The 26,676-nt window shown below is 33.5% G+C and overlaps 1 protein-coding gene across 3 annotated transcripts in view; it reads left to right on the top strand.

The window, feature by feature from the left end:
• The window catches only part of NIPBL (NIPBL cohesin loading factor), a 197,764-nt gene that overhangs the window by 125,713 nt on the left and 45,375 nt on the right, over positions 1–26,676 (top strand). For all 3 annotated transcript variants that reach the window (XM_054555486.2, XM_024247028.3, XM_024247027.3), the window contains 15 exons: positions 4,306–4,488; positions 9,057–9,254; positions 9,505–9,576; positions 9,677–9,766; positions 11,402–11,505; positions 12,001–12,087; positions 15,106–15,337; positions 16,068–16,219; positions 16,755–16,835; positions 17,367–17,467; positions 18,809–18,947; positions 21,264–21,346; positions 22,630–22,762; positions 23,611–23,754; positions 25,896–25,985. In XM_054555486.2, the coding sequence (XP_054411461.1) occupies positions 4,306–4,488; positions 9,057–9,254; positions 9,505–9,576; positions 9,677–9,766; positions 11,402–11,505; positions 12,001–12,087; positions 15,106–15,337; positions 16,068–16,219; positions 16,755–16,835; positions 17,367–17,467; positions 18,809–18,947; positions 21,264–21,346; positions 22,630–22,762; positions 23,611–23,754; positions 25,896–25,985 (1,889 nt within the window). The remainder of the gene's footprint in view (positions 1–4,305; positions 4,489–9,056; positions 9,255–9,504; positions 9,577–9,676; positions 9,767–11,401; positions 11,506–12,000; positions 12,088–15,105; positions 15,338–16,067; positions 16,220–16,754; positions 16,836–17,366; positions 17,468–18,808; positions 18,948–21,263; positions 21,347–22,629; positions 22,763–23,610; positions 23,755–25,895; positions 25,986–26,676) is intronic.

Raw genomic sequence — 26,676 nt, forward strand, 5'->3', positions numbered from 1 at the left:
AAAAGCTAAAGTCTGTCTGATTTTTTTATATAAAGGAATGTACAGTCATTCAATTTCTAATTGAATTGAATTTATCTAATGAAGAAAGTAATTTTTTTAAATAAATCTTTTTATGTATCTGTACTTTATATTCAGTGTAGATTTAAAGATATTACTGCCACAATTTATTTTTCTCACCGTGTATACATATCAAGGAAAGAATCATTTGATCCCTGCCCCCTACTTTTCTGTAATGAGTAGTAAGTTGTTACTTACATAATGAGTAGTAAATTGTCATTTACATGCAGTATTGTTTTTTGTTTTTTGTTTTTTTTTTTTTGCCCCTGCTTACCTCTATTTGAAGTTAAAGATCCATTTGGTGCTTCTGTGTTATATGGGTAGGTTAGTGGAAGAATTGTCACTGAATTGTTCCATTATGCCTGCCTAAGTTTGTTTTTTTTTTTTTTTAGGATTTATAAAATTTGGAGGTTTATGTGAGGCTCTTAGTTTTGTTTCTGAACGTGACTTGTTTCCATTGACCAAAGCTTCAGTCCCAAAGATTTTATTAGTTTACGTGATTTATTTCTATCTCAGAGTTGTTTTCCTGTTTTAAAAAGAAAACAGAACACATCGTTAGTTATCAAATCAATGATTCTTTTAAGTTTTTTGATGATTTCTGGTTTTAATAATCTGGCAAGTGCTAATTTGAGTGATTTATAATAGAAATCAAAGATTGCTTAAATGTAGCATATCTAGGAGTAAATGTATTCTTTAGCCATATTAAAGCCAGAGTATAGAGTGCACTGTATCTAATGTAATATATGTACAGAAGCTGAAAATTTGATATCTTACAAAACTGTGACTAAATGACATTATTCATCAAGCCAATAACATAAAGTTTTATGGGAATTCAGACATCTGATTTAAAGAATAAAGTAGTTAGGACAAAAGAAATTAGGTGAGAGACAATCATAAAGCACTAGTAATCTGAAGTTTTAGGAACAAATAACTTGGCAAGCAGCAATAATCCCTAAAATCATCAATCCCTAAAATACATCATCATATATTAAGAGATAGCAAGACTCTATGTTTGTATTTAATGGATTATTAACTAATTCAGGGGAAATAACATAACCAAGTATGTCATACAGATAATTTTAAGTACTTGCTGTTTATTCATTTCTGTTAAACTGAGTTAGTTATCCAGATAAGGATCCTTTTGTTTTTTAAAGACAGGGGCTCATTCTCTTGCCCAGGCTGGAGTACGGTGGTGCTAATTATAGCTCACTGCAACCTGGAACTCCTGAGCTCAAATGATCCTCCCATCTCAGCCTCCAAATGGCTGAGTTATCCAGATCCTTGATGTCATATTAAAGATCTCAGGCCTGAATATGGGAAAGTCATGCATTTTATTTATTTATTTATTTATTTATTTATTTATTTATTTATTTATTTATTGAGATGGAGTCTTGCTCTGTTGCCCAGGCTGGAGTGCAGTGGTGTGATCTTGGCTCACTGCAAGCTCTGCCTCCCGGGCTCACACCATTCTCCTGCCTCAGCCTCCCGAGTAGCTGGGACTACAGGCGCCCGCCACCACGCCCGGCTAAATTTTGTATTTTTAGTGGAGACGGGGTTTCACTGTGATAGCCAGGATGGTCTCGATCTCCTGACCTCGTGATCCACCCACCTCGGCCTCCCAAAGTGCTGGGATTACAGGTGTGAGCTACCACGCCCGGCCCCTTTATTTCTTATCTTTGTAATCAAGGAACCTGGCAGAGTCCATTTATAAAGAGCTTCATGAAATGGAAGAAAGGACATGGTTAATTCAGAAAATGTGTGAAACCTGTGGAATAGACAATTCTGTTCAGAATGAAACAGGGTTCACTTTTGGAGGATGATACGTATAGAGACATTGATTCCTGGATTTTTTTTCTTTAAAGTTGGGGCACCTTCAGAAATAAAACATTTGGCCTTTGAATTATATTGTTTAAACTTTGAAAGTTTTACAGAAGTTAAAATGATCTAGAGAATACTAGAGAGGTCTCAATTGATAGTATTCTTGTTAATGTAGGGAATAAGAAAGGGTAACTACTGTTGATAAATGTTGATACCTGCTTTATTGGATATAAGGCACAGGTTATCTGTGTTTGGCTATTGTGAATAATTTTTTTAAAAAGAAAAAGAGCAGAGTCCTTGCTCTGGGAACATAATAATCCATTGCAGAGAGAGCACAAGAACTAGTACATATTTTAACCTTTGATTATTGTGTTAATTAACAAGGAAAATATTAATTCTGGGATATTAGTATTGAGTCAGTGTGTCTGTGATGTGAACTTAATCTAAGCAAAACACTTAGGTGCATTTGCTTTTAAAAAAAAAAAAATCCCGTGATGAATGAAAGGCCAAATACTTTGGATTATCTGTATTTATAAACCCATAAAGATTATAATGTTTCCAATACTGCAAAAAAAAATTTCTATTCTTAGAAATTTTAGAAATGTACTCATTTGTCTATCAAATACAGCAGCTCAGGAACTATCCAGGAAGTACATCTGTAAGTGAACATGAGAAATTGTGAACCACAGAGTTAGGCAATCAAGAAGCATCTATTGACTATCCATATATATGTACTTAATATTATGTAGGTCATGTGGAAAAGGGAAGATGTATACTCTAAAACATGATTTTCCATCAAAAAGACACATATTAAAGTAGAGATATTCAAAGACTTTATAGTGAGGTGCAGAATGTGTTCAGTTTGGGGTGAAGATAAGCAATGCAAAGCTAAAGTTGACTTCTTTTACTTCTACCAATATTCTAAAAAAGAAGGCCCTCACTGATAAAACTTAACTAGTTAAATTAAGAAAGCCAATACAGAAAAATATTACCTGATTTCAAAATGTCAGAGAAGTTAAACTCAACATGAGTTAGAATTCTTAGCAATGAAGTCTTCGGGATATTACCAGTCATGAGTATTTCATGTTTGTTGGATAAAATTGTTGCTATGCATGTCCTTAGAAGAACAGAAGCCTGAAAGTTACTGAAATAACTCCTTTGTGATACTGAATAAAAGTTTCAGAATAATAGAAAAAGGGTTATTCTTCCACTAAGATTAATATTTTATATCTCCATCTTGAGTTATTTGATTGTATCGTCTTAATATTCTTGATAGCTATTTACTTTTCTGTCATGATTTTTATTCTTTACATAAGCACTATTATCATTTGCATGTTATAAAGGATAGTGTTAATGTTGATTGTAAGTTACTAATATTTCCTGCTATAAACCACAAAGGTACTCTTTGCTTCCAATTCATAAAATTTATCAGGTAAGATTTTTCTTTTTATACTTCCACTCAAAGTAAGTAAAGGAAGCTAAAATTGCCATCTTTAGTAATCATTAAGGACAAATTATCCTGAATAAGTAGCTTTTGCTACTTCTACTTTATTTTTTAAACTATCAGGAAGATAGTCCCAGTTTATTTCTTCGTAAGAACTATTTGTGTATGTGTTTGTGTGTATGTGTGTAGGATTAAGTAGTATAATGGCTCTTATTGTCTTGTCTTCTTTGTTATTGTCTTGACTCGTGGGAAGATATGAACTTGGATTTCTAACTTGAAATGTACTTTTCAGTTACAGACATTTATATTTTAAAATATTTGTCATCTATTTATCCTGTGTTACATGTTTCTCTTGTCTTCAGTTAAATTTTATATATTGATTTGTCTATTTGAAGAAGTTCTCCATAATGCTAAAGGCATTACCATGCCCTCAAATAGACAGTAATAGGTAAAAGCATATGTAAAGCTCTTGTCTCAGCCACCATACACAACTGCCAAGATCATAGAGAAGGAGGAGGAGTGGTAAGTGTCTTCCAACACTTCTCACTTGTATTGAGGGGTAACATTAGAATCAAACTACTTCAGACCTACACAAAACAAAATTTATGTACTACCAAGAATGTCAAGTGTACCTCTTACCACAAATCCACTTGCTAATGTCAGTGAATCTCTAGTTTCAGAAAGTTTTTAGTCAGTGCAGACAAATTGAAGGCATTATATCAAAAATTTATTATATAATTACCCTTCATTTTTATGGTGGTAAGTGTCATGTTTTTAAAGTCATTACATAATTATATGTATATATGTACACATACATATATATTAACTATATCGTCACTTTAGGGTTAAGGGTATTATAGTTGTGTTTTCTTAAAATAAACAGGTGATTTAGAAAACAAATACTAATATTTTTATGATGCTAACTTAGTTAAAATTTTCCTTTTATCTTCAGATTTACATTTTTTTTATTCACCTTTCATTAATAGGTAGTATAGATCAATCAGTGTTAAAAGAATTACCCCCTGAACTCCTGGCAGAAATTGAGTCCACCATGCCACTTTGTGAACGTGTGAAAATGAACAAACGCAAGCGTAGCACAGTTAATGAAAAGCCAAAATATGCTGAAATCAGTTCAGATGAAGATAATGATAGTGATGAAGCTTTTGAATGTAAGTATCACAGAACTCTTTGTTATTATTTTAGAGTTTAAAAGCAGGTTGATGTGTTTTTCTCATAATTTGGGGGTTTAGCAAGAGCACAGTCACCTTAATTCTTAATAACACAGTATAGTAAGTTTTTTTCTCTATACTTTAAAAATGCGTGAAAGATGAGATCAGTTGGCACCAAGAAAAAAATATTAAATGAGCTACAATTAATTTTAAAACACAGGTAGGTATGTGTCTGTATGCATTCAGCAAACATTTATTGAGCTCCTGTTATATGCTAGACACTGAGAGTAAAAATACAAATAAGATATGGCCCGTGTCTTCAAAGAGCCTTCAGTCTAATGGGGGAAATATGTAAATAAATAATTGCAGTATGCTGATAAAAGTACAATGATAACAGTAAATCCAGGGTGCTATGGGAACACATTGGATTGGCATCAAAATCAGAGTGGGGGCTCAGGGAATGCTTACTGGAAGAGGTGACACTTGAGTTGAGTCTTGAAGGACACGTAGGAGATAGCCAGATGAAGAAATATTTAAAACCATACTATCACTAAATTATGAATGGATTAGCCACATTGCAGATTATCTCTGTGGTTTGGACCTGGCTTCTCCTTTTTGCCCAGCTGTGTCCTGGAATTCCTCCCTTGTTTCACTGTTTTCCAGAGCTGGCTTCTTCACTACACAGCTACCTCTCTACAACACTGTGATCACCTGTCTTTGCACTAGACTTGCTATACCTCGCCTGTCTTCCTACTGGTCCACTGAAAAAGTTCTTCTCTTTTATCCCTATCTTCCTTCTTCTGGAGCAAGAGAATTGAGCCTAGCCAAGAGGGGTCAGCAACCTTGTTTGACTTAAACGGCATTCAGTGGAAACAGACTATGGGAGATCTTCACTTGTGTGCCAACTGACTTAGTCATAATGACCAAAAGAAGTGGGAAGACCACCAGTGTTCTACTTTTTCCACCTAGTGTCCATAGATTGAGGTGTGACAAGCAAGGGCAGGAAGGACAGATGCATGCTGCCATTTTTAAATGTATATTGCTGATGGAAGCCCTTCACCTCCTCCAAAGTTTTTAATGTTAATTTACTGATTTTTTTTTAATTGTGAGCTCTTGAGCTATGAGCAGTAGACTATGAATACTGAACAAATCTGAAAAAAGTTTTAAAATTGAAATAAAATATACAGCAAACTTAACATTTAATCATGTATAATTGTTATAATTGTATTATGAAATGTATTGACACACAGTATATTAAAATGGCTAAAGTTAATTTTTTTTATTACAATCAGATATTTTGGTCATATGGGGACGTGGTTAGCTCTGGAAGATGAGAAGATATAAGAAACATGGGGCCCAGGAACTCATTCTCTTTAATATACATGCCTTACCACTCTGCCTCTTTCCCTCTAATAAACATATCACCTGTATCTAGAATAGCCAAGAAGGAGGAGTCCCTGAATTCCAGTTTGATTTCAAATGACATTTCAAATCCAGTTGACTGAAAGTGGCTGCCTCCATTACTAAATTGCAAAGATTTCTGAAGCTGTCTCACAGTTAAGTGGAAAGGATAACATAATCAAAAATCTCCACCAAGTGTAAAATAGTGGAGAATAGAGCCACACATCCCTCATGTTTGTCACCAATGCAGCCACCATTCTTTTCCTCTTGATTTCTATCATGAAAGCTATTGTCTCATCTTATGGAGGCACATAGCTTCGTTGTAAAGCCATGGATCCTGTTATATCTATGCCCAACTATATCGAAAGGTAATATTTATTTTAAAGAACCTAAGCTTCACCCGCTGCTAGAAGAAAGGAAAGTTTCTCTGGATTTTTAAAGAGATGCCAAGAGTAGCTTCCTGTTTTTCTTCACTTATTTCTATACAAGTAACTATAGAAAAGTGGACACTGGAGCCACTGATTTGAATGGTGAAAGAAGTCCAAAAGATTGTTCACATAAACAACCAAATTGTTACACCACAACAGAAACAGTGTAGTGAAAATATAGCACAATACAAAATGTGAAACTATTATGAGAACGTTAAGTTGCAAACATTATGCTGCTGAGAGAGAGAGAAATTTTTGAAACTTAGCAGTTTAATCAAATTGGTTTCTCAAAATCTAAAACCAGGGAAATAGTTTTGTTGAAGGTTAGGGGAAAATGTTGAAGGATAATTTTGAAAGTTGGGCTACACAGATTTGGATGGCCATAGCACAAATATAAGGTCACTGGGTGCCTGGGGAAAATGGAGAGAGGGGCGATGTAAGAAGCTCAAGAGATATATATAGGTGAAATTTGGAAAGAGAGGATAGAGAACACCCAAGTCATATTTTACGTACCTTTCTTTTGAGTCCTTTCCCCTCCCCTGCTTATTCCAGGGTAATGAGAGAAATGGAGAAAGAATAAGCTAACCACAATGAGTTGGTATCCTAATAACCTCATTATAACACAATGTGTTATGGAAGTTGTTTTTTTTTTTATTTGTCACCCCATTTTTATCTAAATTGTCTAAAATTTGATGAATGTGAAATAAAGATTTACAAGATCTGTGGATAGTTACCACCAATACAGCATATACTATGTAATTACAAACCACTATAAGATTTTTCAAGCATTTGCTACTCATAGGATTGAATGCTTGAAACGGATTTGTTATGAAATTAATTAAAATGTACAAAGACTAAAGCAGGTCATATTTGAGGTTGTAAAATACTAATTTCTGGCGCGGTAGCTCATGCCTGTAATACCAACACTTTGGGAGGCCGAGGTGGGAGGATTGTTTGAGCCCAGGAGTTTGAGACCAGCCTGAGCAACATAGCAAGACCCTTTCTCTGCCCCCATAAGAAAATAGTGCTTTCTGAAGAAGTTTGCTTATTAGTTGTCATCCCTTGTAATGTAGGCATTTCAGTACTTGTGAAAAAACCATCTAAGGAATTCTATATAGAAATGACCTGTTTCTCTGTCACAAATACATACACACACCCTACTTATATTAGTGTATGAAACAAGTTGTCACTAAAGGAATGTACTAGAGCATACTGTAATCATAAAAGAGGAACAGTCCTATCACTCTTCACATACCTCATAACCAAATTCATACCTAATTATGAAGAAAATCTCAGATATTTATATCCGTTTACATTTGTGCTTTATATGAACCTTTTGGCTATCCAAGCCTGTGACTGTAAAGAAGAGGAAACAAAATGACCTTTTCCTGCCATGTTGTCCATAGATTGGCTAGAAGAGTCCAGAACCAGAAACCAACCTAGATTCTTGAACAGGAGTAGTTAGGGTAGCATTTAAGAATAAGATTAGACAGAGTATAGACATTTATTACCCACACATGAAGACACTGGCACAAGCCTAGAGTGCCTGGGCCAGAGGTTGGCATCCTTACATCTAAGCCAAGTAGGGGACTTAAGCAAAACATTTGTCTTAAGTATTTGTGTATTTATCATAGTTAGGGATTCAGAAAAGAGCAGTTGCTAGTCAAATAACAGACTAGAAAGTTTATCATTGTCAGCAACAAGTGATCACAACAACAACCAGTGTGTGATTTCAAGGTAGGACACATCACTTCTCTACCCTGGTTTTAACTTGGTGGTACCCACTGCATCCTAGAACAGACATGGTAAATATTTGTCACTCATAGTGCCCCTCAGCTCTTACTGCAGACACATTTCTAATCAGTCTTTCTTGCTGAACTATGATGCTTTCTCAGGGCTTGGAGTTATTTTCAACATAATGTTCTAGGCAGCTATTGCCAGTTGATGAGAGTTGATGTGTTAGATGAAATCTGTTTGCCAGGTCTGCCTAAAGGCTCCTGTCAGTACGGGTGATTTTAGCAGAATGCTAAAATGATGGGGAAAAGATTGAAGGTAACATATATAATCATGCTTATGAAGCGTGCATAAGCTTAGAAACTTTTCTTGGGTTTAAGCAAGACTTTTGTTGAAGAACTGAATTCATTATGTGAGTATTTACAACTGTACAGGTTTTTTCTGTCTTGGTAGGCTTGTCACGTTAGGTCACCAGGGCTTATGGAATTTATCGCTGAGTTGTGGGTTTAACTTAGCTATTAATTGATGGTGTACACGGTTACCCATATTCTGTAACACTTTCTCAAAAGTTGACTTTTCCTCCAAACCCTGCTCCCCATCAGTAATCTAAGTGCTTTAAGGTGGTTCTGTTTTTCATCTAATTCCTAAATATAGTTTGTTTTACAGCCTCAACTAATCTTGAAGTTTAGATATAACCCTTACTGACTTACTGAATAACTGTCCTTGAAGTGAACACTGTAGTTTAATTTCAAGAACCTTCCTATCTGTATTTATTAGCAGTAAATACCGAGTTCATGTAAAGATCTTTAAATCTGGGTAGATTGTGCTAAAATTAGTGATACTTTTTCTATATCATAACTTAAACTTCTGGATAGACAAAATCACTGAATTTCCTAGACCCTATGGAATGAAGATTTTTTTCCCCATGTGATTCATTTGTAAAGTACAAGTTTTAATCATCTTTTTAAATGAGGTAAATTATTTGTCATGGGGATTTGCTTCTAGCCTCTAGGAAACGACATAAAAAAGATGATGATAAAGCTTGGGAATATGAAGAGCGTGACAGAAGAAGCTCTGGGGATCATAGGAGAAGTGGCCACTCTCATGAAGGAAGAAGGAGTTCAGGTGGTGGTCGTTATCGAAACCGAAGTCCGTCAGATTCTGACATGGAAGATTATTCTCCTCCTCCCAGCCTTAGTGAGGGTAATTCATCAGTGTCAACGGATTTCTTACATAAACCAATTTAAATTTAGGGCTTTAACTTTGAAGAATATTTTATATCTTTTTATGAGTTAATTAATAACTAATTTTCAATTAAGACAAAAATACTTAGTTTCTATGTGCAGTGATTATTGTTTAAGTCTTTAACATTCAGGAAAAAAACTAGAAACAAAAATGGAATTATTTTAAGTTGTCAGTCCTACATTTCAGTACTTCTTTTTGTTCGTTTTAGTTGCTAGGAAAATGAAGAAAAAAGAAAAACAGAAGAAAAGGAAAGCATATGAACCAAAACTAACACCTGAAGGTAACACTTTAGTTTATTTAATTTGTCTTTATTCATATTCTTCAGCTTCACATGTCTACTTGGAATGTGAGAATAATGAATGTATTTTTCTCTCTTGCAGAAATGATGGACTCTTCAACTTTTAAGAGATTCACAGCCTCAATAGAGAATATTTTGGATAATTTGGAAGATATGGATTTTACTGCATTTGGTAAAATCAACTTAAAATACATTTACACATACTCTAAGTGTCTTAACTGTATCCTCTAGAGTAACTGAGTTACTCTAGAGGATACAGAGGCATGCTCTGTGCTATCAAGAAACTTGAAATCTAGTTGTAAAGTCAAATCTAGTCTGTTACCAAGAAATTAAAAACTTTAGTACAAAACTAAACTATAAATTAATCAAGTCTGGATAGTATCTAAAGAATCATGAGTAAGTCAGAGTAATTAAAAAAGTCTTTATGCAGGTGAGGAGGCTTGAAAAGGCCCTGTATAGTGAAGGTACTGATAGGAGCAAATATGCAGAAATAAGCATCTATTCTTCTGTTCATTTATTCTGATGACCAATATTTATTGAATACTTACTGTATGCCAGTAGTATGTTAAGTGCTAGAGATGCAAAAATAACTAAAACCCAAACACCTGGCTTTAGGGAATACAGATTCTAATATGGAAAACAAAATAGTAAACCAGTTAGAATACAGTAGGATTAATGTTACATTCGTGTATTACTTTTACAATGACATAAAGATTACATCTATAAATATTAAAATATGTTTATAAAAACACTGCTTACAATATATAGAGCTATTCTTAACAATCTTATGCCACCTTCAGCTGGTAAAATAAGTATTTGTTTTGTGAGAATTACTTGCCTGAGTATCATTGTGTTTGCTGATTATTTAGAATGTCAGTTTCATCTTTTTTTTGTTTTAAATCATGAAAGGATGTTGAATTTTATTAAGTAATTTTTCTGCATATACATAATCATGATTTTCCCTTTAGTTCATTAACTTTGCATATATACTAATTACTTTTATAATTTTTTTTTTTAGGAGTTCAAATGTAATAGCTACAAAAATCACAAAATGTACAGATCAAATGATGAGAGTCACACAGTTTACACATTAAAACTTTACAATTCTGTGCTGAGAAATTGTCTTCTGTATCATTTAGGGTCCCAAAAGTACAAAGGGCACTCTCAAATTAGGATAATATGAGGAGGAGTTATTTACAAAGAGACCAGTTAAAAAGATGGAGGCAAAATAGTACCAGAACCCAGGGTTAACAGCCTTAAACCAAAAGAGTGAGGATACAGAAAAGTCACCAGAACTCATTCTGCGGGAAAAAATGTTGTAGAGTAGGCTGCCTTGAAGCAATACCTTTTGGTCAGGGGACAGAGCCAGCCTGAGGAGACCTTGTAAGCAAAGAATAAGAGATATAAATACCTTGACCTTCCACTCCTCTTTGATCTTCTAACAGGGCACCCTACTGGCCAAACCCAAACAAAAGCCAGAGGGCATGGGAGACTCTTGATGTAGTCCATTCAGGTCAGCCTCCTGAGGCAGAGAGTGTCAAGAGTATATACAGAGAAAGAGTCAAGAGTATATCTAAAGTAGTAAAGATAAGATATCTATCTCATCTTCCCATTTTAGTCATAAATCTGACTTCAATTTCTGTCCTTTTTCATTCAGGGTTCACTTGAGGTTTATATATAGAGGTGCCTTAGGTTGTTATTTGTTTAGTTTGCGTGTCTAAAAATTTTATTAGAAAGTTAAGCTTGACATTTTGAGCTATTTCATTTACCTAAACTTTGTTTGTGTTTGTTTGGCTTGATTTTGCAGGTGATGATGATGAAATTCCTCAGGAACTGCTCTTAGGAAAACATCAGCTTAATGAACTTGGCAGTGAATCTGCTAAAATAAAAGCAATGGGTATAATGGATAAGGTATCTCACCAAAGTAAAATTTATAAATTTACTTCATAGAAACATTTGAAATTAATTTAAGGTTTTCAGGGTAAATTATAAAATTTATGTAAAGTAAATAGTAAAAAGAAAACTCATTGTTGACTTCTGAGAGTCTAAATGAGTTTTTTTGTTTTTTTACAAAAGAATAAAAGAAGTATTCTACAGATTATTCTAAAGAGAATCATATTACTGCATTGAAAGAGGCACGGACTTTAATTTTTTCCAGAGTTTTTTTTCATTTTCTCAGATATTTAGATTATTTAAATGCAGAAATACATTAAATTTTTCTTTGACATTTGCTTTAGTCATTTAGGGTCGTTGAGTAGAAGTTCTAAGTGGGAAAGTTTTCTTACTCTTTGAGAGGGTGACAATGCTATTTCCTCCATAGCTCAAAGGGAATAATGTACAGATTGTTTCTTGAATAATATATAACTTTTACCAATGATTGATAAAGAATTTATGTTGCTATTTTAGCTTTCAACTGATAAAACTGTGAAAGTCTTAAATATCTTGGAGAAGAATATTCAGGATGGGTCAAAGCTTTCCACTTTGTTAAATCATGTAAGTTTCAGATCCATACTGTTAATTTTACCCTTAATGTTATTAAGCTCTATAGTAGTCCCCCACTTCTCTATTGTTTCATTTTCCATGTTCTCAGTTACCTACAGTCAACTGTGATCTGAAAGTAGGTGAATAATTTTTATTACAGTCTATTGTTGTATTTTTTATGGTCATTGATCTCTTCCCATGCCTAATTTATAAATTAAATTTTATCTTAGGTATGAATGTATAGGAAAAAACACAGTGTATATCGGGTTTGATAGTATGCGTGGCATGCACTCGAGGTCTTGGAATCTATCATCTGTTCATTAGGGAGGGACTAATGTGAATTTTTTCACAAATGACTTTCATGTGTAGGGGAAATTTCACATTTCGTTAATTTGAGCATGTTACCATGAATTACTAGTTACATTCATTAGCATTGCTAATAGAACTTCACTTTTAGTAATTCAGAATTAATGTTACACATTGTCAATTCACAGCTTTGCCATAAAGTAAGAATAATAAAGACATGAAAATTTTTGTCAATTTAGGGGGCAGTTCTTTAGTTTATGCTCTTCCTTATGTAAGTGTATGACTGTTTAAATTTTGTTTTTGATTTATGAGATGATAGTAGGTAGTAATTCTTTTTGTTGAGCTTCCCTGAAGAAATAACATAGTTAAAAACCTTATGATTTCCTAATATATACTAATTAATATACATTACTCCTTATATACCTTTTTTATACCTACCTCAAAGGGTTGTTCAAAGGATTAAAGAATTAATTCATGTAAAGCACTTATAACAGTGTCTGGCACACTTTAACTTCTCGGTAAATGTTAACTCCAGCTGTTACTATATTTTAATATGCTTATATCAAAAGCAGTAGCAACATGGTTGCAATGGTTTATTAATTCAGTGAAGCAAATTTCCTGGGATTTGCCTTCCTAGCATTGTAGTGGACTATAAATTATATGTGCATTCAAATTGATCTTGATATCTCTGACATTAATGAATGCAAACACTAATGCTTATAGGCATTTAATAAGTTCTGAGTTGATAAATTTTCTTTCTCTCTCTTTTTTTTTTTCTCCCCTGATAGAGCTAGGGTCTTGCTCTGTCCCCTGGGCTGGAGTGCAGTGCTACAGTCATAGCTCATTGTAGTCTGGAACTACTGGGCTCAGGTGATCCTCCCACCTCAGCCTCCCAAGCTGCTGGGACTACAGGCATGCACCACAGTGCCTGGCCAATTATTTAAAATATTTTGTAGAGCCAAGGTCTCACTCTGTTGCTCAGACTGGTCTCAAACTGCTGGCAACAAACAGTCCTCCTGCCTAGTCCTCCCAAAGCTCTGGGACCACAGATGTGAGGCACTACACCTGGCCAAATTTTATTTATTTTTAAAAGCCTGATTATAAAATTAACATATTTATTGTAGAAAATTTCCAAAACACAGAAAGCACCAAAAAAGCTATATTCTAATCCAGCAATAACCATTTTGAACACTTTTGATATATATACTTCTCATGTATACATGTGTAGTATATATATTTAAATACAAGCACTAGATTTTATTTTATCTTACGAGGGAAATGCTCTTGGTGTTTACAAAAGCCACAGGATTGCTAGGGAATCTACATGGAATAAAACAAGCTTGTCCAACCTGTGACCCACTGGCCCATGTGGCCCAGGACAGATTTGAATGCAGCCCAACACAAATTCGTAAACTTTCTTGAAACATGAGGATTTTTTGCAATTTCTTTTTAAGCTCATCAGCTATCGTAATTGTTAGTGTATTTTATATGTAGTCCAAGACAATTCTTCTTCCATTGTGGCCCAGGGAAGCCAAAAGATTGGACACTTCTGGAATAAAATATGTAGAAAAATAATCTCAGGTGGTAGTTTTCTGGATTATTAAATATATTTATATTTTTAAGTGTCCTCTCTTTTTGCATCACAGAAACAAAGGCTTAGAGAAACCTAAAGTAACAATCTACTCCATTGTTAGTCTACAAGTTACTTAAATACTTCACCAAGAAATTGTGATAATCATCATCAGAAATCTAGAGTTCTGGAGAGCTGGCTGACTCAGTCTTAAGGAAATTACTTTCATCCCTAAAAACCGTAACAGTATTTGATATGTTGTGGATAGCCTTAACGTTTGGCATGAATCATGAACCTCCTTAACTGACTCTTCCAAACAAACAGCAATGATCGCATCAAAGACAAGCTACTTTATCTTTCCTTTGTGAGTTTTTAGGCATTACTGAACAGAAAGCCCTGTCTGCTTTACATATTATATATTGTGTTTTTGTTCATTTTCCTAGGGTATAAGCTTTGAATTGGAAGTAGTCCTATAATATAGTTTATATTTCATAACTAAAGATGTGATAGGAGGATTTTTACTCTAACAGTAAGATTACTCCTAATTGCAATGTCAAGTTGCTGATGTGTAAATTAAAATAAAGTCTTCTGTCAGTTCTTAAATTATCCGTTTAAAAAAAGTCTTCATTAGTCTGCATATTACTACTTTTTAATCTCAGTTTCAGAAACTGTGTTGTCGAAAAGCAGGTGTTAGGAATGATTGTCAATAACATTTTAGTACTAAGTAAGATTTTACCCTTTGTCATTAATTTTTGCTTTGTTTATCACAGCAGCAAGCAGAATTTATAAAGTTTTTAAACTATCATAATGTTTATGCCCAAAACACAAAATTAATTTATATACAGTTAAACTCATAAGCTAAATCTTAGATTTGTATAAAGCACACAAAGGATATAAAGATAATTAAAACTTTGTCAGTAGGGTGTCATCTAGTGGTGAAATGAGGTAGAGTATATCACGTTTGAAAACATTGAAATACAAATCGTGCTCAAAGTAGTATCAGTATTTGTATCTCATTCTGGATATTCTTAAAAGAATTAACACACATCATAACACTTTTCCACCAGTGAAAATCAAATAAATCATAATTTTAATGTATATTTTAAACCTATAAATGTGTTTATTTCCATTTCATTAACAATACTGTTTTACAGAATAACGATACTGAAGAAGAAGAAAGGTTATGGAGAGACCTTATTATGGAGAGAGTTACAAAATCAGCGGATGCTTGTCTTACAACCATCAACATTATGACATCCCCTAACATGCCAAAAGCTGTGTACATTGAGGATGTAATTGAAAGAGTTATACAGTACACTAAATTTCATTTGCAGAATACACTTTATCCTCAGTATGATCCTGTTTACAGATTAGATCCTCATGGAGGTTAGTTCGTATAATATCAAAATTATTGTAAATTTTTGCCATGTTAGATGAGTCAAAATAGGACTTAAAATGGCACCAAAATTTTTGAATCATATAACTTGTAATAAACACTGATTTTGATTATGGATTTGACTAGAATATAGTACTTGTTCAATTATAATTTCTTTAGGAACTATTTATATATAATAGAAGTTATTTCTACTTCTCAGGGAAAATCTCAGAAAATACTACCTTCTGGTTTCATTTATCACTTCACCCTAATTTTACGCAAAATAGCAGTTGTCTACAAAATGGATTGATTCAAGATAAATACTCCTTCTCTTGTTCTTAACCTTCATAAATGAGCAATGAAATGTATACATTCGAAGGAAGTAAGGTCATACTTAGGTTTCTGAATAATGAACTTGATGATCTATTGTATAATTGCAAATTAATTTAAAGGGAAATGTAATCTTACTATCCTGCTCCAATGGAGAAAAGTAGAAATCAAGATAAAATAATATTTTAGGTACAAGGATTTAATAACTGCTGAAAATTGTCTGATGCAAGAATGTTTCTAATGGAATATCTCCAGAGAGTAATTCTCTATTTTAATAAATAAAAAGCTTAATATTCCAGGTTCTGTAGCTAAAAAATTGTGTTCTCTTAATTCAAAAAACAGTTTGAGTACTGTTTATTAAAAATTGTTAAAAGTTGATGTTTTCCTTATCTTGAATTTGTTTCATTTTAGGAGGCTTATTAAGTTCAAAAGCAAAACGGGCTAAATGTTCTACCCATAAGCAGAGAGTAATAGTAATGCTTTATAACAAAGTTTGTGACATTGTTAGCAGCTTATCAGAATTGCTAGAGATACAACTTCTTACAGACACAACAATTCTTCAGGTAAGTTTTTTTGGTAAGCATTTTGTGTATTTCTAAACTAAATGATTAAGTCCAGTATAACCTAGCTCACTCAATAATAAGACCAGCACTATATTATCAAGAATTTTTCCTGTTAAGAGTATGTTATTTCTAAATTGAAGAAATAAAACTGCAGGAGTTTTAAAAAGACATTCTTTCAGGAGACAGACAAATGTAGTGTAAATTCCAAACTCTAAATTCTTTGAAAGATAGGTTATATTTTCATGCAGATATTAAATGTTTGTTATTTCTTTATATTCCTGTGACATTTGTAAACTCAAAAAGTAGAGATTAGAGGACTGATAGCTATGAAACAATGTACCTGTTGTATGTGCTAACTTGATTTGAGGATGAAGGGGAACAGAGAAAAGAATAGATGCTGATTAGGTGGGGGAAAGAAAAAATGCCTTCTTAGTGTTTTCCAGTAACCTTATGAATGTATTGGAATTTAGTAAGATAGAATGTTACTGAAATCAACTAAAGATGTATACTACTTACTCTTTTCTTTTTTAAACAGGTTTCATCTATGGGAATAACACCATTTTTTGTGGAAAATGTCAGTGAACTACAGTTGTGTGCCATTAAGTTAGTCACTGCAGTAAGTATAATCAATTTGTATTTTTAGTTACCCCACAAATAAAACAATATTGATGTCATTTAATCCAAACTTCCAAAAAATAATGAAGATACCTGGTTTTCAGTACATTCATTTCAATCTAAGGACTGTTTTACTAAGTCTTATTAGACTTTCTTAATTGAGGATTTATTTTTCTGTTTTGTTAATTTATTGGGTTATTCTGTTTTGTCACATTTAAAACACTTCTAAATGTTTGCAAATATTTCAGCTAATAATTCCTTGATATTTATAATAAAGTTAGAATGGTTTAAAATCATTTAAATCTTGTCTGACTGCCTAAAGACAAGATTTCATAGTCCTTAAATGAAACTAGTGTACTCTTTGACTTCTGTAAGAATGTTATAATTAATGATAGGAAAATAGAGCAACTTACCTTAGATACTGAAAACATTTTCATTCTAAATGGCAGGTAATTTTTTTAATCACATGATATTATTTTTTGGTTTGTTTTCTATTATAAGTTTAACTTGGAATCTTATAATTACTAAACAGGTATTCTCAAGATATGAAAAACATAGGCAGTTAATTTTGGAAGAAATTTTTACTTCACTTGCAAGATTACCAACCAGCAAGAGGAGTTTAAGGAACTTCAGGTAATTAATTATAACAGAGGTCAAGTATAATGAAGAACCACCATTATATTGAACCGTCATACATTTATTCTTCATTTCTGTCTGATTTATATTTTAATAATGAAAAACTAGGCAGTTACATCAGAACAGCATGAAGAATAGCTTAGATGTGTGAAATAACATGGCATATTTAGGGGGCTTAGAAAACTTCACTGATTCTCAAAGGTAAAGATCTGTGGCAGGGTTTTTCAGTCTTGGCACTGTTGACATTTTAGGCCATATAACATTTTGTTATGCATAGCTGTCTAGTGCAATATAGGATGCTCAGCAGCATCCCTGACCTCTACCCATTAGATGCCAGTAGACACCTTTCCTCCTTCCAGTTGTGACAACCAAAATTATCTCCAGGCACTGGAGAGCAAAATCATTCCTTATTACGAACCACTAGTCAGTGAGAAGATGTTGTTGATCCTGTTGGAAATATGGCTGAAAATAATCAGATCAATTCAAAGAGGATTTTATAAGATTTTTGTGTCTCAAAAAAAATAAAAAACAAAGATTACTCTAATGGCAGTATGGAGAATAAACATGGGGATTAAATGCTCTTTAATTGCTAAGCATACTGTTAATAAGGAATGTTACCCACTGTTGTGGTCAGCATTATTGTCTTTGCCATCATAGATAATCACCAGAATTATCTTAATATTCCTGAGTGATTAAAAGTGTTGACGTGGCATATAGGATTGTTTTTAAGATTGCTTTGAAGGCTTCTTTCTTCTCTAAAATAATTATCTTAATCATTTTTTGGACTAATTGTATACTGATAAACATTTATTGTCTGTTAAACCTGAAGAAAAATTATCAACATATAAAAGAATCCTTAGATTTTTACAATATCTGTAGAACAAAAGATGTGGAAATTGATTTTTTATAATCTGTGCTACCAACACTAGCACAGATGTCAAGAGCTGTGTAGCAGATTTTAATACCAAATGAATAACAGATTCAGCAGATGAATAGCAAAATATATGGGCATTTGGAAACTTTGAAGACTTTTATCATTTTCAAAATCATTTTGAGAAATGTTTAGTATTATGAATTTTTATCTGCAATGTATGTAAAGCATAGAAATTTATATTAAATACTGTATTTTTCCTTTGACTATTTTAATTATCTGAGCATGCATAGGTATTTACTTGATGTTTTTGCTAACTTATGACAAATAATTACACATAAGAACACTATAAGCACTAAGTTCATGCCTAGAAATATTGGCAAAGTATCGTGAAACTTTCAGACAATAGATGACATTTAAATGAGATTATCTTGATACTCTATACAAATTTTTTTTCTTCATTAAAGGTTAAACAGTAGTGATATGGATGGAGAACCTATGTATATTCAGATGGTTACAGCACTGGTTTTACAACTTATTCAGTGTGTTGTACACTTACCATCATCAGAGAAGGACACTAATGCAGAAGAAGATTCAAATAAAAAAGTAAGGAATCTATTAAAGGTTTTACAACTGTACTTTTATTGAAGGAAATACCTATATTCTCTGTCATTCCTATAAAACTGAAGTTTTGTTTTTTTTTTTTCTTTTTTTTGAGACGGAGTCTCGCTCTGTCACCCAGGCTGGAGTGCAGTGGCGTGATCTCAGCTCACTGCAACCTCCGCCTCCCGGGTTCAAGTGATTCTCCTGCCTCAGCCTGCTGAGTAGCTGGGATTACAGGCACGCACCACCGCGCTCGGCTAATTTTTGTATTTTTAGTAGAGACGGGGTTTCACCAGGTTGGTCAGGCTGGTCTCGAACTCCTGACCTCGTGATCCACCCTCCTCAGCCTCCCAAAGTGCTGGGGTTACAGATGGGAGCCACTGTGCCTGGCCAAAGCTGATGTTCTTAATTAGAGGTTCATGGCTGGGCTTTAAGGTCCTTTTAGAGCACTAGACATGGTGTTGGAAGAGTTGAGTTCTGATTCTATTGTATCTACCAGTCATAAAACATATAAATCATTTTAATCTTTCTGAGTTTATTCTTCAGCTGTAAAATGGAGGTGATAATACTTATCAAAACTGCTATACCAGGTTGTAAGGGTCAGTGAGATATTAAATGTGAAAGTGAATATTACAATATGTAATATATATGCATGTTGAGTATCCCTGATCCAAAAATCTAAAATCAGAAATGCTCCAAAATCTGAAACTTTTTGAGTACCAAAATGATATTCAAAGGAAATATTCATTAGGGCATTTTGCATTTCAGATTTTCAGATTAGGGGTACTGAACCCATATATAAATACATAACATAGGATTATAATTAACATTAAATTCATGGGGAAAATGAGTTTATTCCCTCCCTAATAGGTAGCTCATGCCGACGATTTGCTTTTGGTTTTATAGCTTTTGGAGATGTTTAGAATTTTTCCAAGTGTATACTTTTACCTCAACAAAAGTTTAAGAGAAACAAATAATTTTGTTTATCTACTGTTAGATCCAAGCATATGTGTGTATCTTTTTGGGAATAATAATAAATATATAATAATTATTAATAACTGGACAGGCACTTTGGCTCATGCCCATAATCCCAGCACTTTGCGAGGTCAAGGTGGGCAGATTGCTTGAGGCCAGGAGTTCAAGACCAGTTGGGCAACATGACAAAACTCTGTCTCTACAAAAAATACACAGATTAGCTGGTCCTGGTGTTGTGTGCCTGTCATCCCAGCTACTCAGGAGGCTGAAACAGGAGGGTCGATCGAGCCTTGAGAGATTGAGACTCAGTGAGCCGAGATTGTACCACTGCACCCTGGCCTGGATGACAGAATGAGACCCTGTCTAAAAATGAATGAATGAATGAAAGAAAGAAAGTCAAATACTATCTGAAAAGTTCAGATCCTCTTTATTTCTCCCATCCCAATCCCATTGTTTGTCTCTAGTCTTCCTTTCCTAACCATTGGTGACAAGTGTGATGAATATGTTTATTTCTTTCTTTTAATTATTTTTATGTAAATTTGATATGCAATTATTTCATTTTTACGTAAAGGACAGTGACATATTTACAGCTAATTTTTTCACTCAACATCGCTTTTAGTACATACAACTCATACTAGATTGTTTTTTACTTGAGTTAAAAACACCATATCATAGAATCACAACTTAAAGCAAAAGTTTCTCTAGATATACTTAGAAGTAGAATTAAGATAGTATACATGCATTAAATTTACTGGAAGTTGTCAATTTGCTTACTAAAGTGGTGTTTCAGTTTATAGCCCTACTTACTTAAAATTATGGTCATTGAGAAATACCCATCTTATTTTGCGTTTTCCTGGTTATTAGTGAGCTTGAGCCCCTTTTGCTATAGTTATTTGTCTGTTGTATTTTTATAACTGTGAATTGACTGTTTATATCTTTAAATTTCTGATGAAGGCATTGAATTTTTTTTTTGATTGTATGGGTTAGGTGTTTCTTAAACTTTGAGGTTGATATATATTTTTCTAAATTCTTTTTTTATTTTCAATCCATTTCTTTCTGTTCTGACCAGGATTATGATAAACAACTATTGATATTAAATTTGTTAACCACATGTGTTACTCTTACATTCTTTTGATAACACTCTATCTGTATTTTTATTTGTTTCTATAAAGTTTTAAAATATGCTTAGTGTGCTAATTTTGGCTTCTCTCGTTATATATAATGGAATAGTTTAAGCATTTTAGTATTTAAATGTATTACCCCTCTTCAGTAATAACATGACAATAGCAACAGGGCTAACTTATTATTTCTTGTATCTTTATAAACTCATTTTTTTCATTCTAGATTGACCAGGATGTTGTCATTACTAACTCTTATGAAACAGCTATGCGAACAGCCCAAAACTTCCTCTCCATCTTCCTTAAAAAGTGAGTAAAATTAATATAAATCTGGTTTTTCTTTTCCACAGTATAGAGAATAGTTCATTTTTTTAAAAAGATGAATCCAATTTCCTGCCATAATCTGAACTTTGAATACGTCTTCCTGACACTTGGTTTCTTGATCTTTAAAATGAGGCAATTGGAGTATTAAAAATCTAAAATTGGGATGGGACTACATGGGGGAAAAAAATCTAAAATTTTGTGAATTTTCTTATGTGTTAGACTCCAGAAATTAAAGTACTAGATTGAAATTCTGTAATTTGTCTTCAGTAGATTTTGGAGAATTTTCCTATTGTACCTGAATAGGAAAGTTTGTGAAGAGATGTTATTTAGCCTCCATAAGAAGTTTTTTTTTTTTTTTTTTTTAATGAGACAGAGTTTTGCTCTTGTTGCCCAGGCTGGAGTGCAATGGTGCGATCTCAGCTAACTGCAACCTCTGCCTCCCAGCTTCAAGCGATTCTCCTGCCTCAGCCTCCCAAGTAGCTGGGATTACAGGCGTGCACCACCATGCCCAGCTAATTTTGGTATTTTTAGTAGAGATGGGGTTTCACCACGTTGGTCAGGCTGGTCTCGAACTCCTGACCTCCAGTGATCCGCTTGCCCTGACCTCCCAAAGTGCTGGGATTACAGGCGTGAGCCACTGCGCCCAGCCCAGCCTCCGTAAGAATTTATGATGACCTTGGCCAGGCGCGGTGGCTCACGCCTGTAATCCCAGCATTTTGGGAGGTCAGGGCAAGCGGATCACTGGAGGTCAGGAGTTGGAGACCAGCCTGACCAATGTGGTGAAACCCCGTCTCTACTAAAAATACAAAAATTAGCCGGGCATGGTGGTGCACGCCTGTAGTCCCAGCTACTTGAGAGGCTGAGGCAGGAGAATCGCTGGAACCTGGGAGGTGGAGGGTTGCCGTAAGCCAAGATCATGCCACTGCACTCCAGCCTGGCTGACAGGGTGAGACTCCATCTCAAAAAAATAAAGAATTTATGGTGATCTTTTAGGTAGAAAAACAGTGATCATTTTTTTAAATGTGTTTCACTTGCAAGAAAGTAGTATTAGTATTGCTTAATAAATGAATTCCCTATAATTAAGGAGAAAATGGAGTTTGTGAAATAGACTCATTTTAAACCATATTTTATTTAATGTACATTTATATGTCTTGTTACTAAACATAGAAAAAAGAAAACTTAGCTAACAATTTCAATCATGTTGGTAGACAGATGACTGACATGTGTCACCTAAATTGACATCCTTTTCATTATTTGTCTTTGAACAGATGTGGTAGTAAGCAAGGTGAAGAAGATTACAGACCACTGTTTGAAAATTTTGTTCAAGACCTTCTTTCAACAGTCAATAAGCCTGAATGGCCAGCTGCTGAACTACTCCTTAGTTTGTTAGGGAGACTGTTGGTAAGAGTATAGCATTTAAAGATTATTAGATTACTAGAAGACAACATAATGAGGATGTATTCTGATTCACAGATGATGAATTCTTTAAAAATGTGTAAGGAAATATGAACATTGCATCTCTTTTTGCATGTGCATAGCTGTACACAATATTGTCAGTACCTTGTAGAAAATTTTCAAATGTTGTGAAGTTTGGTGCTTTCATTTCATTACATAAGATAACAGTGCTTTAACAGTTTTTTTTTTTTTTGGAAATGTTATATTGTTAAAAGCATCTCAACACTGAGTCATAAGTTACTCATTTCAAAGCAAGAAAATGATTAATATAGACTCCTTATCATCTTTAAGAGTATTTCTACAAATATGTGGCATTTTGTAGTCCTCATGTAATGCAGTAGGTAAATGCAAAGAAATGTGACTCTCTTTATTTTTAAACTACATTTGAACTTGCACAATACACATTGTTACAAAGCTTCTGGGACCTTTTTGTGAATGGGAAAATATGTTAATATTATTCGGAAACGATAATAACTTTTCATAGGCATCAGAATTCCACCCTAAGAAATTCTTACTCAGTAATACCACATTTTGTGCAAATAATACAGTTGAGCCTGCATATTTAATGAGTTATGTTCTTAAGGAAGTTTAATCTGTAATTTTTTTAGTCACATGAAAATGTTCAGATTCCAGAAAATCAAAAGGCAAAAATGACTTTATGGGACAGTATCACAGGAAAAAAAAAAAGTTTAAATTTTAAATTATACAATTTAGATTGGGAATTTATATGATAAATTGCTATTTAAAATATATTGTTATAAATCTATTCAATCAAAAACTATTTTGATATTTAGGTTCATCAGTTCAGTAACAAGTCAACAGAGATGGCTTTAAGAGTGGCATCTCTTGATTACCTTGGAACTGTTGCTGCACGGCTGAGAAAAGATGCTGTTACAAGCAAAATGGATCAAGGATCTATAGAACGCATTTTAAAACAGGTACTAAGATAAAGGATTAAAATTATGGGAATAAATAATAGTTATTTTCTTTGCATGTCCTTACGTTAGTTTTGCATTTCATTTTGTGGATTCAAAATAAGATTTTTACTTCTAAAAGTGGGTTTTTCAAAGCCCCAGTGAGAAATTTTAAGACCCGAGAATGAATTATTTAGTCTAACAGGGACTTCTGAATGGTTCATATAAATCATTTACTTTCTTTTTGTGAAGTACTCTTAATAATGTATAATGCTGTTTTATATTTGATTTAACATAAATTTTATTTAAGTTTTTAATTTACTGAATGGTGATTTAGCATACCCAATAAGATTGTTTTGTACTTTTGAATGTTATGTATCTTCTCATAACAAGGAGGTGTGAGGAGAGCTTTTTTATACTTTATTACATTAGAGAGTTTTCATCTTGGGGGAAAAAGGGTTTTATTGCTTTTTTTTTTTTAATGTGGATGAAGTGGTAGTAATAAAGTTACGTGAGAAAATTGGTGAGGAAATGATTTCTAATCCTACTATATACAACTTCTGTTTTCATTTTTTTCTAGTCTTTTTTTATGCTCATAATCATATCCATGTTGGTAGAAATGCCTCTAATTTTTTTTTAGCTATAGTTCGTGTTTTGAAATAATTTCAACCTTAGAGAAAAATTGTAGGAATAGTACAAAGAACTCCCATAAAAGCTTCTTGCAAATTCCTCAATTATTGACAATTTACAAAATTTCCTTTATCATTTTTCAAAATATAGATGTACGTGTCTGTATATGCATTTTTTTTTTAATTTTGTTTCAAACCACTTGAAGTTAAGTTGCAGACATGATTCCCTCATTACCCCTGAATTCTCTAATGCAGGGATTTTCAAAGTGTGATCCCCTTGACAAGTAGCACCAACATTGAAATCATCTGAGAACTAACAAGTACATTTCTAACAAAAGTACAAATTCTTAGGACCCTCCCTGGACCTACTGAATCAAAAACTCTTGGTTTAACAAGCCCTCCAGGTGATTCTAATGAATGAATGCTGACGCTTGGGAGCCACTGCTTAGAGTATATTTCTGCAAACAAGAGCTCTCACTTAAATATCTATAGTACAATTATCAAAAGCAAAAAATTATCATTAATATAATATTAACATCTAATATAATACTGCAATACCTACTCTGGTAAATTATAATTTGTTGCCATCATTATTTTAATGCTCAAATCATCCTAGATTTGATCAATGAGAACCCTTTGAAGCTGGCTTTCGTATCCTTTTGATATATTCCCATCATAATTTGAGGGCTTTCTAGAACAAAAAGGTGTTTCAGGAAGATCTTTTACCTTCCCTACCCCTGCCCTGGGGTCAGTTGTTTCTCCTAGGAATCTTGGTTCCTTTTATTGGTGAATTGTAATGTAGAAACCAAGATCTAGTTGCTGGATGACTTTCTGTATTTCTTAAAGTGGGCCTGGAACCTCTTATTGCCATGTATGGCTATGTTGATTATACATTGTGCAACTCAAGGGGAAGGATCATTTGTAAATTTTTATGGCTCTCAACACATATTTCCAAAAGGAAATTCTTCCTACCTCTGAAGATTTAACACATTTTTCTGATCATTTTTATGTCAACTACCTGTGAGCTGCTTTTTAAAAAAATGACATATGGTTCATAAAAATAATGGCCGGGCGCAGTGGCTTACACCTGTAATCTCAGGAGGGTGGATTATTTGAGGTCAGGAGTTCGAGATCAGCTTGGCCAGCATGGTGAAACCCTGTCTCTATTAAAAATACAAAAATTAGCCAGGCATAGTGGACCATGCCTGTAGTCCCAGCTACTAGGGAGGCTGAGGCAGGAGAATTGCTTGAACCCAGGAGGCAAAGGTTGCAGTGAGTCGAGATAGTACCACTGGACTCCAGCCTGGGCGACAGAGTGAAACTCCATCTCAAAAAAAGTAAAACAAAAAAGGCAAACTTCAGCTATCAATATATAATATTTTTCAGAAATAATATTTTTGTTTTTTCCTTTTAGTTACTGTGGTTGTATTTTCATTTTTAATATCAGTTTTTCCTTCAGATTTGTGTTTACAATTAGATGATTTATTAAAGCACACCAGTAATATCTTTTTTGTTCTTATTTGGTTTATTCTATAGGTTTCAGGAGGAGAAGATGAAATCCAACAATTACAAAAAGCATTGCTTGATTACTTGGATGAAAACACTGAGACTGATCCTTCACTAGTGGTAGGATTCTTTTCCCCTGTTTTGGAGATACTACATGTTTATTTAAATTGGGTTTAAGAAAATTGGGAGGTAGCATGATGAAGAGGAAAACTTAAGTTGTTTGGAATATTGATTTTCGAAACAAAGGGGTACTTGATAATTTAAACAGAAAAGAATGCTTTGGGTTGATTTGTCTTATATGGAATTCTGGTTACAGATACTGTACTGTACTAAAATTGTGTGACAAGAGAAATATTTGGAAGTTTCTCCATAAGTGATCTTTGAGACTAGGCTAGGTCATTGGTTCTCAGAATGAGTATGGGCCGAGTAGTACATGAGATGATCTATAAGCCTGTAAAAATAAACTATTGAATTTTTAAATATAATTTTACTTCTATTTCATGTATGTTACACAACATAACCAAAATATTAGTATAAGAGGTTCATGTACAAAATTTATAAACTATTATTTGAGAACGTTATACATAGAGATATTTTATTTTATTTTTTAACTGATGGGATATGCAATTGAAAGAAATGGTATACCACTAAGCTCTTCAGCCAAATACTGCAGGTTTTCAGTTTGTATTCAAAGGAACAGATTTACAGGTGTGTCTCAGTGTTAAACTATTTCAGTGACAATTGTCTTGTGTGTTTCTTGGAGAACTAAGGCAAAATTTGAAAACAGATGAAGTCTTCTACCTTCAGCATT

Source organism: Pongo abelii, chromosome 4 (assembly GCF_028885655.2).
Source record: "Pongo abelii isolate AG06213 chromosome 4, NHGRI_mPonAbe1-v2.0_pri, whole genome shotgun sequence".
NCBI lineage: Eukaryota > Metazoa > Chordata > Mammalia > Primates > Hominidae > Pongo > Pongo abelii.